We start from the raw sequence: 14,741 nt of genomic DNA, 5'->3' as shown, positions 1-14,741 counted from the left end.
CAAATCAGTAGACCAGTTCGTGGAAGTTCATGGAAACGAGCTTCCACGAACCATTGGTTCACGCAGTGCCCTGATTCGTGTGGTTTTTTGAGTTGTAATTCGATTCGTGCCCATCTCTATCCAGTATTTTGCAGCAGATAATAAGAAAGGCCGGGACTGGGGATGATATTCCCTGTTGCACATTACTCTGTGTGTGGGGGTACAGTGCTCATCCTTACCGAGCTCTCTACCCCCAAGCCAGTGCTGGCAACCTGTCTCAGCACATTTATATTTACTGGGTTGGTTCCAGACTAAATTGGCAATTTCCACTGACTCCTGCTTCCTACTGTGGGTCTCTCTCATGTCATTCGTCAGGATTCCCTGTCCCCCAGGAGTAACATTTTGTGGAGATCAGTGGATTGCTGTGGGAGGAGAAGGCAGGCAAGTTCCATTCTGCCAAAGGTATATTTAGCCTGGATCCAACCCACTTGTGGGGTGGATCCAACCATTCTCCAGGTAGCCGTCCTCCAACAGAAAAGCCCCTTAAGTTGCAGGAAGATTCTTTAGTTTGGAGGAAGGTTTCAAACCTGAGTAGGGTCGCAGATCCCCTGATCCTGGCCGGCAGGGGGGAAAGATGCAGGAATCGGCCTCTTGGGGCACGCGTGTGGTGCAGTGTGACGATGTCACTTCCAGGAGTGACATCATCACAAGTACTCCCACTCTTCATGCTGAGCCAATTTGGACCCCAAACAGCCAATTCTAGGCCTGGCATAAAGCACAGGAGCACTTCCACGGCCTGCATGATGATATCACTACAGGAAGTGACATCATTGCACATCACCTGGACCATACACACACAGACTTTTGAAAGGTGAGTGCCAGGTGGCTAAGAGGAATTGGCAACCATAAACCTGAGCCGAAAGGAAAAATGAGTTATAGGTTTTTTAATAAATTATTAAATTCTGCTTAGAGGAATGGTAGGATACGGGAACAATCCACCCCATTATCTGTACAGCTTTCTTCATGCAACTGATAAAGTTAGCTCTGGCCTACAAAAGACCAGGCCTCAAAAAAATAGTATGTCTTTAAAGAGTCATAGGATTTTTCCTAATTGTAAAGCCAATCTGTGTAATTAAAGTATTTAAAGAACAAATATTAAATAAGGACCACAGAATTATTTAATGTAGAATTTCTAATTATCAATTGCCATTAATTTTTAGGACAAGAAATATTACAACGTTGCATTTAACTGCCATGAATTCAGCGTTTCAAAGGTCTGGATTAGTTATCTGATGTTGTTCTTCCATCTACAGTGAGAGATACCAGATAGAATATTTGTCTGTGATTTAGTATAACCTTTGGCATGTTTTTTTGCTGATGAATGTGGAAGCATGAGCCATGTGATGAAAGATGGCTCCCCACCCTCACTAATATTAGCAGCAAGAAAAAAATGGCGGGTGCATAATGACAACATTCCAAGAATCTTCCCTCATTCCTATGGGTTTTGCCACAGAGTTTGAGGAAATTCCTAGAGTGTTACCTAAAAGTGATATTGCAGCCAGTGACTGATACCCCCACCTCACATGGAAGTGACACCCCTTCCAAGTAATGTTCTAGGAATTCCCTCAGTTTCTATGGATTGGGACTATAGATTGGGAGAATTCCTAGAGGGGGTACTTAGGAAGTGATGTCACTCCTAACGCCACCTACCTCAGCCCTCCCCCCCCCCAAATCTCCTAGTATTTGCCAGAGCAGGGTTGGAAACGCTTCATGTGATATCCGTTTCTGAACACTGTCAGGGCCAGCGCGCCCATTGAGGCCAGGTAGGCGGTGGCCTCAGGCGCTGGATGCTAGAGGGAGTGCCGGAGGAGGCACGGGAGGCGGGAGCACGTGCCACAGATCTGCGGCCTCCTAGCCCTCCTGCCCGCGCCGCCGCCAGCACACGTCCCCGGCTGGGTGCAGCTGCCACAGGCAGGCATCTGCAGCAGCGCAGGCAACCAAGCGGGAGAGCTCGGAGGCCACCCGTGCACCCTCAGAGCTGTCCGCTGCAGCGATTAGGCAGCCGCCAGCATGCGTGCTCCTGTTATGATGTCACACGTGACGTCATCATGCAGGCCGGAGCGTGCGCGCTTGCGCGCATGCGGTGGGGCGCCCAGCTGGCCACAAGTGCCAAAAACCCTTGCGCCACCCCTGAACACTGTGAAAGTCTAGAGTTGCCCCCATGGAATTGCTGCTGTCCTAACAGCTTGGTATATAGCGCAGCCATGCAGTATTCCAAATGGAGTACAGGTCAGCTCAGTGCACCGCAATGACGAAAAAGGTGGACAGATGACATGAAAGGGATGCGGTTCACATTCGATATTTTTTGCATCCTGGGAGAGTGACCTTTGAACTGAGGGTTGTCTGTCTTACCATATCTATAACATTCTTATTGAGGTCATGTGAGAACTGGCAGTTAAGACAGATCTTTCTCAAGGGAAAACAACTGTAAAGGGAAAGGAATGTGATCCTTGTCCAAATCACCCTCCCTACACTAATGCTTTTCTTCCTGTGCTTGTAGATAACACCCAGGCAAGAGTTAAAAATCATAGCGCCGCTCAGTCAAGGGTTGGAAGGGGACTTAGAGGCTTTCTAGTCCATCTTCCAATCAATGCACTTAATCCAATGCATGCCCAATTGATGACTGCCTAGCCTCAGCCTGAAAACTTCCCTCACAGGGGAGCCCACCTTGGTTGTTGGTGCTATTGTGGAGCTGCTTGGAGGGACATTTGGGGGGAACTGAACGCCTCACTTCAAAATCTGCAACAAAATGTGTCTTTTTTCATTTACTTCATTTTTATTCCACCTTTCACCCCACCTCTCCTACATGTTATCCTCACAACAACCCTGTGAAGCAGGTTAGGCTGAGGGTGCATGACTGGTCCAAAGTCACCCAGTAAGCTTCCATTGCAGAGTGGAGCACCTGGCTCTCCCAGATCTTGGGGCAGAGCTAGACGATGCTTCTGGCGCGCATTTCTACCTGTGTCAGCTGAGACCATTTCTAACTGGTTTGTAGTTTTCGAACACAGAGTGCTGAGGCCCAATCCAGAACAGGCAGAGTGAGGCAGCCCTAGCATATGGACTTGCTGGCCAGCCAGCTTGCCCGGAGGCACGGCCTTGCTTCCTCGCCCCAGGGTGTCAGAGGGGCAGAGGGGTTGCCTCTCAGCCCTCCCACCTGGCTGCGAGAGCAGGAGGAAGACAGCAGTCGGCTGTCTTCCAGAAATAGTAACTGCCCAGGATAGTGGATCTGAAAACTGTGCGGGTAAAATTGCAAAGTTGTTAAATCCCCACTCTGCCATGTACAACGGCTCTGTGTGGCTGCTATTGCTCTTTTAAACATGCTGTGAAGACCTGGCTCTCGCATGGAAAGCAGTAAGTTGGTGCTTGGATTAATGTTGAATGGACAAATCTTCTAAACATGCAGACTCTGCTAAGTTTCCTAACATAGGCAGCGAAGGCAGCAGGAGAAAGAGGGTGACCCGTCTGGCGAGTCCGTGTGACCCTGCTAGCACAGCCCTGCTTTCCTCCTGTCACAGGACGAAGATGGCGACCAGGCCAGTCAGTCCACGTGGTTTGCTGCCTTCTGTGTCTTGCTCTCGCCTGGCTTCCTGTTCTCATGGCCAGGTGGAGAGCTGAGGGGCAATTCCTCTTCCCCCAAACCTGTCACACAGGGGTGAGGAAGTGAGGCCATGCCTCCGGGTGAGCTGGCCAACCAGTGAGCCCACGTGCTGGGCTGCCTCGCTCTGGGCTCGTCTCATGGCTCTGTGAGCCAAACTACAAGTGACGTCTTACACAGGTTGGACACTAGTCGGCTTCCCTCAAGTTTTGATGGGAAATGTAGGCACATCCTGGTCTTGCAGCTGTAATGGAGAGCCAAGCTGTAAAACCAGGGCGCCTACATTTCCCATCAAAACTTGAGGGAAGCCGACTAGTGTCCAACCTGTGTAAGGCGTCACTTGTAGTTTGGCTCTGAGTTAGAAAGTCAGTGAAAAGCAATTAAAAATGGCCTCGGCTGTCATAGGAGCAAACACGTGACAGAAGTAACGTCTAGACAGGCACGTGTGTGTCCCCTGCTCTTAGCTGTACTATGTTGTATTCGCTTTGTTGTTGCATCACCACAAGAACGTCATCGCTACACGACAACTATTTAATGTAAGACTTCTTTGGTGTCTTCTCAGGATCATTTTCCTTTCAAAGCGATCCAGATAACCAAGAAGATACCAGAATGGAGGGGTGAAGATGAAATAAGATATTTAAGAAACCGTTTGTTGACTCTGGAAAGTTTCCATGCTTACAGCCCAACTGTTCAGTATCTTCTGGCCCAAGTGATTCGCTTTGAACGGTATGTAACTGCTGCGTAGCAATTCAAAATGTTTTTGTTATTTTAATGGGCTATAAAACCATTTCTAACCGTTTGGCTGATGGTGGTGGAGAGTGCCGTCAGGTCTAACATGGCCACCCCTGCTGGGGTTTTCAAGGCAAGAGACTAACAAAGACAATTTGCCATTGCCTACCATTGTATAGCAGCCCTGGTCTTCTTTGGAGGTCTCCCATCCAATTACTAACCAAGGCTGACCCTGCTTAGTTTCTGAGATCTGACAAGACTGAACTTGCCTGCGATATCCAGGTATTAACTGAACAGATGAGTAAATCTCTCTATGAACTGTTTGTTTCGTCTCAAGTTGTTTTACAACAACAACAACATTCAATTTATACATCACCCTTCAGGACAACTTAATGCCCACTCAGAGCAGTTTACAAAGTATGTCATTATTATCCCCACAACAATCATGCTGTGAGGTAAGTGGGGCTGAGAGAGCTCTGAAAGAGCTGTGAGTGGCCCAAGATTTACCCAGCTGGTTTCAAGTAGAGGAGTGGGGAAACAAACCCGGCTCTCCGGATTGGAGTCCTGCTGTTCTTAACCACTACACCACACTGGCTCCAGTTACAGACACTGGGTGTATTGGATGCACTTTTTAAAATTTAAATCCATTTGATATTTAAAAAGATATAAATACATTTTCTCTATCAGCTCTCAGAACTATAAATGGAAACAATAGGCGTTGAAAATTCAGTCTCATTGGCAAAATGATTGTGAAACAATATTTACAGATGATATTTGGGCTCAAATATGGCTCTCCAAACTAATTAACTCATCAGTAATCAGCACAAAACTTCAGACATATAAGATCATACACCACTAGTATTTAACACCAAAAATATTAGCAGTCATCTCATCCAGAAAATCTCCACTTTGTTGAAAAAATGTGGGGAAATGGGCACATTTTCCCATTGCTGGTGGGGATGAAAATATATGAGAGTTCTGGGATAAAGTCCTTAACCAAATATCCTTTATGACAGCTTACAATATAGCTTTTTATATATATATTTTTTTTATTTTTCAACGATTTTTTGATTTAACAAATTTATCAACAGTAAACAAAAGTAAACAAGTTTTAACAGGTAAATTGGTAAAACAAAAACAAAACAGAGAGAGAGAGAGAGAGAGAGAGAGAGAGAGAGAGAGATTTGAAGTGCATACATGTAGCCTACAATAAAACGTACATATTTGGAGAACCAAAAGTTTCACACTATTAAGGTTACAATAAGAAAGGGTCTATTGGATATTTTTTGCTGGGACCAATGTCTTCTGTAATCAAATGATCTAGTACTGGAAGCCAGTCTTCCCAAAAGTCTGATTGTATCATTGGCGATTCAGAACAACAGCTTTGATATGTTACCTTCTCCAAGTAATACTGGTCCCAAACTTTGTTAAACCACAGGGGGAGTGTAGGGGGTCTAGGGTCCTTCCACCTCAAAGCGATGGCTGTTTTAGCTGCAGCTAAAAGCATAGCCACCCTTTTCCTTATAACAGTGGGTATATCGTAGCTTGACCATAAGTTAAGTCAAATTGTTTCAGGTTTAAAAGGAACTATAATACCCAACATTTGTTTGATAACAGTTGTTACATCGGACCAAAATTTGCTTGTCAAAGGACATGTCCACCAACAGTGAATAAAGGACCCCACCTCGCCACATCCTTTCCAACATTTGGGCGATATTATTTTATTGGCATAGTTAAGCTTCTGAGGAGTGATGTACCAACGTGTCAAAAGTTTTTGAGACTGTGACTTTACAGAAATTAAATTAGTCTTAAATATCGGGGAGTTCCAAATGCTTGACCACTGTGCCTCAGAAAATTTAATACCGCAGTATGTTTCCCAAGCCAGTTGGTATGAATAAGGCTTGCTTTTTTGGGCTTTCAACATTATTTTGTAAATCTTGGACTTCCGGTTTGGGATTCATGGAGGTCTAACGCAGCTCCATTTGTGGAGCTGACCGGATTGCCGTTTTAACCGGCCGGAGGGGTGAAAATAACCCGCGGCCGACTGCTCTCAGGCGGGGAGCAGGCAAAGAACGCTCAAGACCCTAGGGTGAGTTAGATCTCGGACGAGGGGGGGCTCTACACAAGGAGTCTCCCCCCCGATCCTTGAGGTCCCACCTTGCGACGGGTCGGCTATAATCTCTGCGGCAATTTTGGGGCCAATTCGGCTGGCATAAGACCTACATACCCAAGCTTCGATCGGGGAGGGAAGTCGAGAGGAGAATTTAAGATCGAAACAGCGATTACAACCCGAGAAAGCTGGAGAGAAGGTAAAGATCGCTATCTCTTGAAACGGGACAGATTGACAAAAACAGAGAGGAAAGAAAGTAGACTTTTAAACTGCAACAGACTAGCGAAAAGGAGGTGAAGACTCGGCAGGAGTTGTATTTTAAAAGAGACTAAGTTTAAAGAAGTTATTACAAAAATCGGACTATTGTTTTGAATACCTGTGGTTTTGGAGCTGTGGGAAAAAGACACCATCGCGAGACCTGCTGTGGGAAGACGGGAGACAGGAAGTGCGTAACAACAATAGAGTGGCTGGAGGGAAGCGGCCCTTGCCAAAGGACAGGAAGTGGGGAATCGCCATCTTTGAAAGTGGAAGGGTCGTGGCTTCAGCGGAAGAGGAAGTAGGCCATCTTGGATTATAATAACATAGAGAAACCATAGAGAAAAGACGCCCGACATTTTGGATATAAAAAATTAATTTTGGCAAAGATTGGGACATTTAAAAAAAAAAGGAAAACGTTTAATTATACGCCACGGAGCTGAGGAAGAGAGCAGATTCGTGGGAGCGAGCTAAAGCAAGCCCCACGATGTCGAAAAAAGAGTGGCAATCGGCAATAGAAAACTTGGACAAAAAACTTATAGACATGATGAAAGAACTTAAGGACACGAAATTGGAGCTTATTAAAGAGGTCAAGGAAGTTACACAGACAGTAAAGTCGGAGCTGTCAGAAGTGAAAAAAGGTGTGGAAACGATTAGCAGTGAATTACAAGGAACGCAGCAGAGAGTTAAAACAGTAGAAGACGCGATGGAGAATTTAATAGACACGCAACAAACAGAGATGAGGCTGGTGAAGGGGAGGATGTCAGTTGCAGAAACTAAACACATGGAGAAGCAGCTTCGTTTTCGTGGTCTGCCAGAAGTGGAAGGGAAGTCAGCGCAAGAACAGATGACTGAGGTGTTGGCTGATTACCTGGGGAAGGAGGAGGAGGAAATTGTGGCTATCCTAGATGTGGCGTATCGTGTGAACTCGAGAATTGCAACCCAGAGGAAACTACCAAGGGATGTGATTGTGCAGTTTACAACTAGAAATATGAAAGAGAGGATTGTGACCAAACAATTTCAAGATCCATTGGAGATTGATGGCAAGACGATTATTATAATGAAGGAACTGCCCAGATCAGTGTTATTGGACAGGAAAAAATATAGAGTGCTAATTCAGACTTTGAAGGACATGAATATCAGATACAGATGGGAGTTACCGGAAGGAGTGTCCTTTGAGTTTGGAGGGGCAAAAAAACGTATCAGATCTGAGCGGGAGATGGAGAGATTTATCAAGGACAATGAAAAAGACTTACCAACAAAACCATGAATATGGAGTGTAAAGTATTATCTTGGAATATAAATGGACTAAACTCACCGAATAAGAGAAAAAATATTTTTCATTGGCTACTAAAACAAAAATGTGATATTGTTTGTTTGCAGGAGACCCACATTAGAAAACAGGATGTAAAATATTTAAAATCTGGAAAATTGGGCAAAGAATTTGTAGCGGCTTCCAACAAGAAAAAAAGAGGAGTGGTGTTGTATATAAAAGAGGAGCTGCAGCCAAAATTTGTTATGAGAGATGTGGAAGCTAGATTTGTAGCAGTGGAATGTAATTGGAACTTAAAGAGAGTGTTGGTAGTCGGACTTTATGCACCTAACGGTGCAAAGGAAAGCTTCTTTGAGGACTTAAGGAAGCACCTAGACGATCTTGTATATGACCAGATAATTCTTGCTGGAGATTTCAATGGAGTGACAGATTTGGAATTAGACAAAAAGACTACAAAAGCACAAAAGAAAAGAGGACTATTGCCAAAGCTTTTTTTTGAGTTGATTCAACAAGAGACTCTCGAAGACGTATGGAGGAGAGAATATCCTAAAACCAAACAGTTTACTTTTTATTCTGCAAGGCATCTTACATTATCAAGAATTGATATGATCTGGGCCTCAAAGGACTTAGCGCTATGGACTAAGGAGGTAGAAATAATGCCGATGGTAGGCTCAGATCACAACCCAATTATGTGGAAATTTGGAAAAAGGAGAAAAAGGAAAGCCTGGAGAATAAATGAGGACCTGTTACAGGAAAGTGAGAATATGGAAACATTGAGAAGAGAGACTAAGTTTTTTATACAATACAACGTGAATAAAGAAGTACCAACCAGTAAAGTTTGGGACGCGTACAAGGCGGTTGTAAGGGGCATACTAATGGACTTAAATGGTAGAGCAAGAAAAAAGAAAGAGGAGAAAAGACAAGAGATTGAGGAGAAAATAAAGGCCAAAGAAGTACAGTTAAAAAAGAGACCAGGGAAAAAGAAAATACATCAGGAAATCAAAATTCTTCAAGAACAGTTAACAGCAATGAGTAACAAAGAATTGGAGTGGAACCTTAAAAGACTGAATCAAAAAGCTTTTGAGGGTGCTAATAAACCTGGGAAATATTTGGCATGGCAATTAAAGAAGAAAAGGGAAAAGAAAATAATAAATAAAATTTGTGAAGAAAACAAAACGTATTTGGAGCAGACTACCATTAGCAGAGCCTTTTATAAATTTTACGCTAAGCTGTATAATAAAAAAGAAGTAAACAAAGAATCAATAGCATCATATTTGGAGAAAACCAAACTTCCAGAGATCTCGGAAGCTTGGAGAAATAAGTTGAACAGTGAAGTAACTGATGAGGAAATAAATATGGCAATACAATCCGCAAATCTAGGAAAGGCGCCAGGGCCAGATGGACTTACGGCTAAATTTTATAAGACAATGGCCAATGAACTGGCACCATTCCTAAAAGAGGTGATGAACGGAGTTTTTAGGGATCAAAGAATTCCAGACACTTGGAGCGAAGCGAATATATCATTGATCCCAAAAGAGGGCCAAGATCTGACTAGCGTGAAAAATTATAGGCCTATATCACTACTCAATAATGACTATAAAATTTTTGCGAAGATATTGGCGGAGAGATTGAAGGGGTGGCTCTCGGAAGTCATAGAGGAGGAACAAGCAGGCTTTTTGCCAGACAGACAAATAAGAGACAACTTAAGGACAGTGATCAATGCTATTGAATACTACGACAAGCGTTGTGACAAAGAGGTTGGTTTCTTCTTTGTAGACGCTGAAAAAGCGTTTGACAATTTAAACTGGGATTTTATGTTTGCCACTATGGAAAAGCTACAACTGGGAGAAAGATTCGTCAGAGCAATCAAGGAAATCTATAGAGACCAGACTGCAGCAATTGTAGTGAATGATGAATTGACCAAAAAATTGACGATTAGTAAAGGAACAAGACAAGGTTGCCCGTTATCTCCATTGTTGTTCATTTTAGTATTGGAGATTCTGATGATACAAATTCGACAAGATGAGGAAATACGAGGAATAAAAATAAAGGACTACTCATATAAGGTCAGAGCATTTGCAGACGACATAATGTTAATTGTAGAAGACCCACTGGAGAACATGCCAAAAGTGATAGGCAAGATCAAGGAGTTTGGAGATTTGGCAGGTTTCTTCATTAACAAAAAGAAGTCAAAGATATTATGCAAAAACATGACTAAGCAGAAACAACAATTGTTAATGGAAACAACGGATTGTGAAGTAACTAGTAAGGTGAAATACTTGGGAGTTGAGCTGACTGCAAAAAATATAGATTTGTTCAAGAATAATTATGAAAAATTATGGACTCAGATAGAGAGAGACTTGATCAAATGGAATAGATTGAACCTGTCATGGTTGGGCAGGATTGCAGCAGTTAAGATGAATGTGTTACCAAGAGTAATGTTTTTGTTACAGACAATACCAATCATCAGAGACTCTAAACAATTTGAAAAATGGCAGAGGAAAATATCAGATTTTGTTTGGGCAGGCAAGAAGCCTCGAGTGAAAGTAAAAGTTTTACAAGATGCAAAGGAGAGAGGCGGAATGCAACTGCCCAATCTGAGACTTTACCATGATGCAATCTGCCTAGTTTGGCTAAAAGAGTGGATGACATTAAAGAATAAGAAACTATTAGCCCTAGAGGGATATAAAAAAATTTTTGGATGGCACGCATACCTATGGCATGACAAAGTAAAGGTCAACTCGATGTTCCTGCATCATTTTGTAAGGAGAAGTCTATTTACAATCTGGAAGAAGTATAGAACTTACTTACAAGAAGGAACCCCCTTGTGGGTGGTTCCATATGAGGTGATAGATCCGAGAGCTGTGGATAATGAACAACAATGTTTAACGTATAAAGAAATAACTAAGATTGAAGTATCTAAACTTAGAATAAAGACGCAAGAGGAACTATCACCTAACTATGACTGGTTTCAGTATAGACAGATTAGAGACTTATACAACTCAGACTTTGCAAAAGGGGGCATACGAACAGAGAACTCGGAACTAGAGCAGACCCTTCTTAAAGAAGACAAGAAAAGAATATCCAAGGTATACCAAGTATTGCTGAAATGGTATACTGAGGATGAGATAGTTAAAACACAGATGGTGAAATGGGCTATAAATTTCAATAAAGAAATAACAATGGAGGCATGGGAATACTTGTGGAAAACTACAATGAAGACAACGACATGTATTAATATTAAAGAGAACATTTTCAAAATGATCTATCGTTGGTACATGACACCAAAGAAGATTGCGCTAGGGAATTTGAATACTTCTAATAAATGCTGGAAATGTAAGAAACATGAGGGCTCCCTCTATCATATGTGGTGGTCGTGTGAGGTAGCTAGGCAGTTCTGGGGGGAAATAATAAGAGAAATGAGTGAAATTTTACAGTTTCAAATAAATAAGAACCCAGAACTCCTGCTGCTAAACTTGGGAATGGAGGGAATTCCAGCCCATCATAGGACGTTGATTTTTTATATGACTGCAGCAGCTAGACTTTTGTATGCGCAGAAATGGAAAGTACAAGAAGTACCAACTATTGAAGATTGGATCTACAAATTGCTGTATATGGCTGAAATGGACAAGATGACAAGAAAACTGAGAGATCTGGACTCAGGGCAGTTCAACACAGACTGGGAGAAGCTGAAACAATACCTGGAGAAGAAATGGGAGGTGGGAGGAAAACTGTGGCAGTTTGAGAACTACTGAAATATAATAAAAGTATAAAAGAGAGGGGTGACTTTACCGGGGGAGGAAGAGAAATGTGAATTTATAAGCAGTTAGATTAATTGATTGAGATATATATAGATATGTATAGGTCAACTGATAGAGAATAATTAATGATAAGGTTTAAACATGAGGATTGACTAACTAACAATATTTTCTTTCTTTGACAAGATTTATATGCACCAAACTGAATGTATAGAAGAGTTAAATTGATTGAGTATCTGAGGAGTTATATAGAATTACCATAAAAAGTTGTAATGAGTAATATATAGAGAACAAATCAAATTGTTTGATTTAAATGTGGGAAATTTTTATGGTTTATGATATATAGGTTTATATAGAATTATTCAAAACTGGAAAATGGGATAAATTGTTTATCTAAAGACGTATAGTTTGGGTGTATAATAATTAAAGGAGTTAATGATGCACTGCTTAATATAATGGAGAATGTATATCTGTTTTAGACAGAGGAATTTAATAGAAGTAAGGGAAAAGGGACAGAGGGTGGGAAAGCTGTTGGAAGTCAACAAAAGGGGGGGAAAGGGAGGGGGTTAGAAACGAAAAATTAGGGGAAAATTGATTGTAATGTAAAAATAAAAATGTTCTAACCCAATAAAAAATTTTTCAAAAAAAAAAAAAACATTATTTTGTAAATCTTTGATAGAAGACCCTTACTTCCACTGCCACCTGATTTCAATATTTCTTCAAATTCAGTTATCTCACGCTTTAGGGAGCTTTGTATCTCAGGAACAGCTACAAGGTGTTGAACCTGCAGGTATTGGAGCCAGGAAATCTCGGCTTGCAACCGTGCTTCAATCAGTTGTTTAGATAAGAGCTGCCCTCTTGAGGTTATATCGACAAACGTCGTAAGCCGTTTAGATTTCCGTTCTGCAAAGGAGTCTTTACTGAGGGCAGGTCTAAACCACTTTTGTCCTGTAAAACATGAAAAAGGAGAAAAGGACGGTGCTACTGAAGCCCTATTTTTGTCTCAAATCTCTAGTGCTGGAGCTAAAAGTAAGTGGCTTTTAATTGCCTTGGGACGTTCAGGTGCTGAGTTCCAAATGGTTTCCTGCATTGTTTTGGGTAGTGTGTAGTGCTGTTCAATAGCTTTCCAGTCAGCCTTAAAGTCAGACTGCAACATAAGGACCAGGTAAGTAAGTTGGGTAGCCTCATAGTACAATCTAATATCAGGCATTCCTAACCCACCCTGTTTGCTGTGACTTCTCAGGGTAACAAAACTAATCCTAGGCTTTTTCCCTGACCAAATAAATTTATTCAGCAGTTTCTGACATCTTTCTAAGGTGTGTGGTTTAATAAAGATGGGTAGTGCTCGAAAATAAAATAATATCTGTGGGAGTATTAAAGATTTTATTAAGTTGATCTTTTCTAGCCAAGTTAGTTGTAGCCTTTTCCAGATACTTAACATTCTAGATAAAGAAATATAGAGCTCATTGAAATTCAAGTCCCATATTTCATCCAAATTTAATGGTATTTTTACACCAAGATAGGACCAATTGGATTTAATCCACTTATATTTGTAGTTTGTTTTAATGAACTAGGTAGTGTCTTGCTGTAAATTCATGGGGTATAGTTCAGACTTTAAGTGATTAATGGCCAAACTGGAGACCAATTTAAAGTCTGTTAAGCATTTTTCCACAGCTGGTAATGAGCTACTAGGGTCTGTTAAATACAACACTAGATCGTCTGCAAAGAGGCTAGTCTTATAGGTTTGTTTTCCAATCGTGATTCCTTTTATGTCGGGGTGTAATCTTATTGATGTTGCTAAGGGTTCTATGGCTAAGGCAAATAAAATAGGGGAAAGGGGGCAACCTTGTCAGGTACCTCTTCTAATTTGAAATTCTGATGAATAAGTACCATTGGCTCTTACTATGGCTTTAGGAGAGTCGTAAAGTGCTCTGATAGCTTGTAAAAAATATCTGCCAAATCCCATGTGCTCAAGTAAGCCTAATAAGTAAGGGACCTCCACCCTATCAAACGCTTTCTCCACGTCCAACGATAGTAGAAAAGCTGGTAGCTTTTTTAGGGTGCAATGGTTAATTAAATGTATGGTTTTTCTTATATTGTCAAAGAGATTTCTCGTGGGCATAAAGCCAGCCTGATCCAGATGTATATAATTAGTGATAAAAGAGGTTAGTCTTTTTGCTAGTATAGAAGTGAAAAAATTTTGGTGTTGGTTTAAAAGGGAAATTGGCCTATATGATTTGGGGTCAGTAGTGTCCTTGCCTTTTTTAGGTATCACAGTAATTTCTAAAAGAGTCCAGTAGCACCTTTAAGACTACTGGACTCTTTTTGATTTTGCTACCACAGACTAACACGGCTAACTGCATCTACAGTAATTTCTGCCTCCTTCCAGACTTCAGTACAAAGTTGCAAGTATCTGTCAATGGGGTTAGAATCAGATCTATATATTTTTTGTAGAATTCTGGAGGGTAACCGTCCCTTCCAGGGGCTTTGTTATTTTTGAGCGATTTAATTGCCAATTTAACTTCTGATTGTTCTGGTTGTTCCATGATTGATTTGTGTTCATCTGAAATGCTACTAACTAGGTTTCTATTAGATATATAATCTATTAGCCTAGCAGGCTCTGGTGAGTCTGAGGTATATAAAGTCTGATAGAAATCTGCAAAAATATTTACTATTTCTTCAGATTTTGCATGCATTTGTCCTGCTTTACCTTTGATAGCCTTATGGCGCATGTCATAGTTTTCTCTTTAACTTTTTAAATATGGAGTTTAGTGGATTTAGGTGACCTGACCCAATATTTTTGCTTAACATAAAGTAATTTTCTCTGAATCTGAGCAGTTTCTAAGCTTTCTAGGGCTTTCCTTTCTAACGTTAACTATTTCTAAATCAGTTTGCTACAAGATTTCTTATGTTCCTGCTCCAAGCTTTTAATTTTGGCAACTATCTCGTTCCTAGTTTTCTCTCTTTGTTTTTTGTGATAGG

At 41.5% G+C, this 14,741-nt stretch overlaps 1 protein-coding gene across 1 annotated transcript in view; it reads left to right on the top strand.

Annotated features, from left to right (window-relative positions):
- The window catches only part of CNBD2 (cyclic nucleotide binding domain containing 2), a 63,628-nt gene that overhangs the window by 3,273 nt on the left and 45,614 nt on the right, over positions 1-14,741 (top strand). The window contains exons 3-4 of the mRNA XM_054970141.1: positions 1,200-1,253; positions 4,197-4,360. Coding sequence (XP_054826116.1) covers positions 1,200-1,253; positions 4,197-4,360 — 218 coding nt within the window. The remainder of the gene's footprint in view (positions 1-1,199; positions 1,254-4,196; positions 4,361-14,741) is intronic.

This window comes from Eublepharis macularius, chromosome 2, assembly GCF_028583425.1.
Source record: "Eublepharis macularius isolate TG4126 chromosome 2, MPM_Emac_v1.0, whole genome shotgun sequence".
Lineage (NCBI taxonomy): Eukaryota > Metazoa > Chordata > Lepidosauria > Squamata > Eublepharidae > Eublepharis > Eublepharis macularius.
The sequence above is the reverse complement of the archived record's forward strand: the minus strand, read 5'-3'. Positions and strand labels throughout refer to the sequence as shown.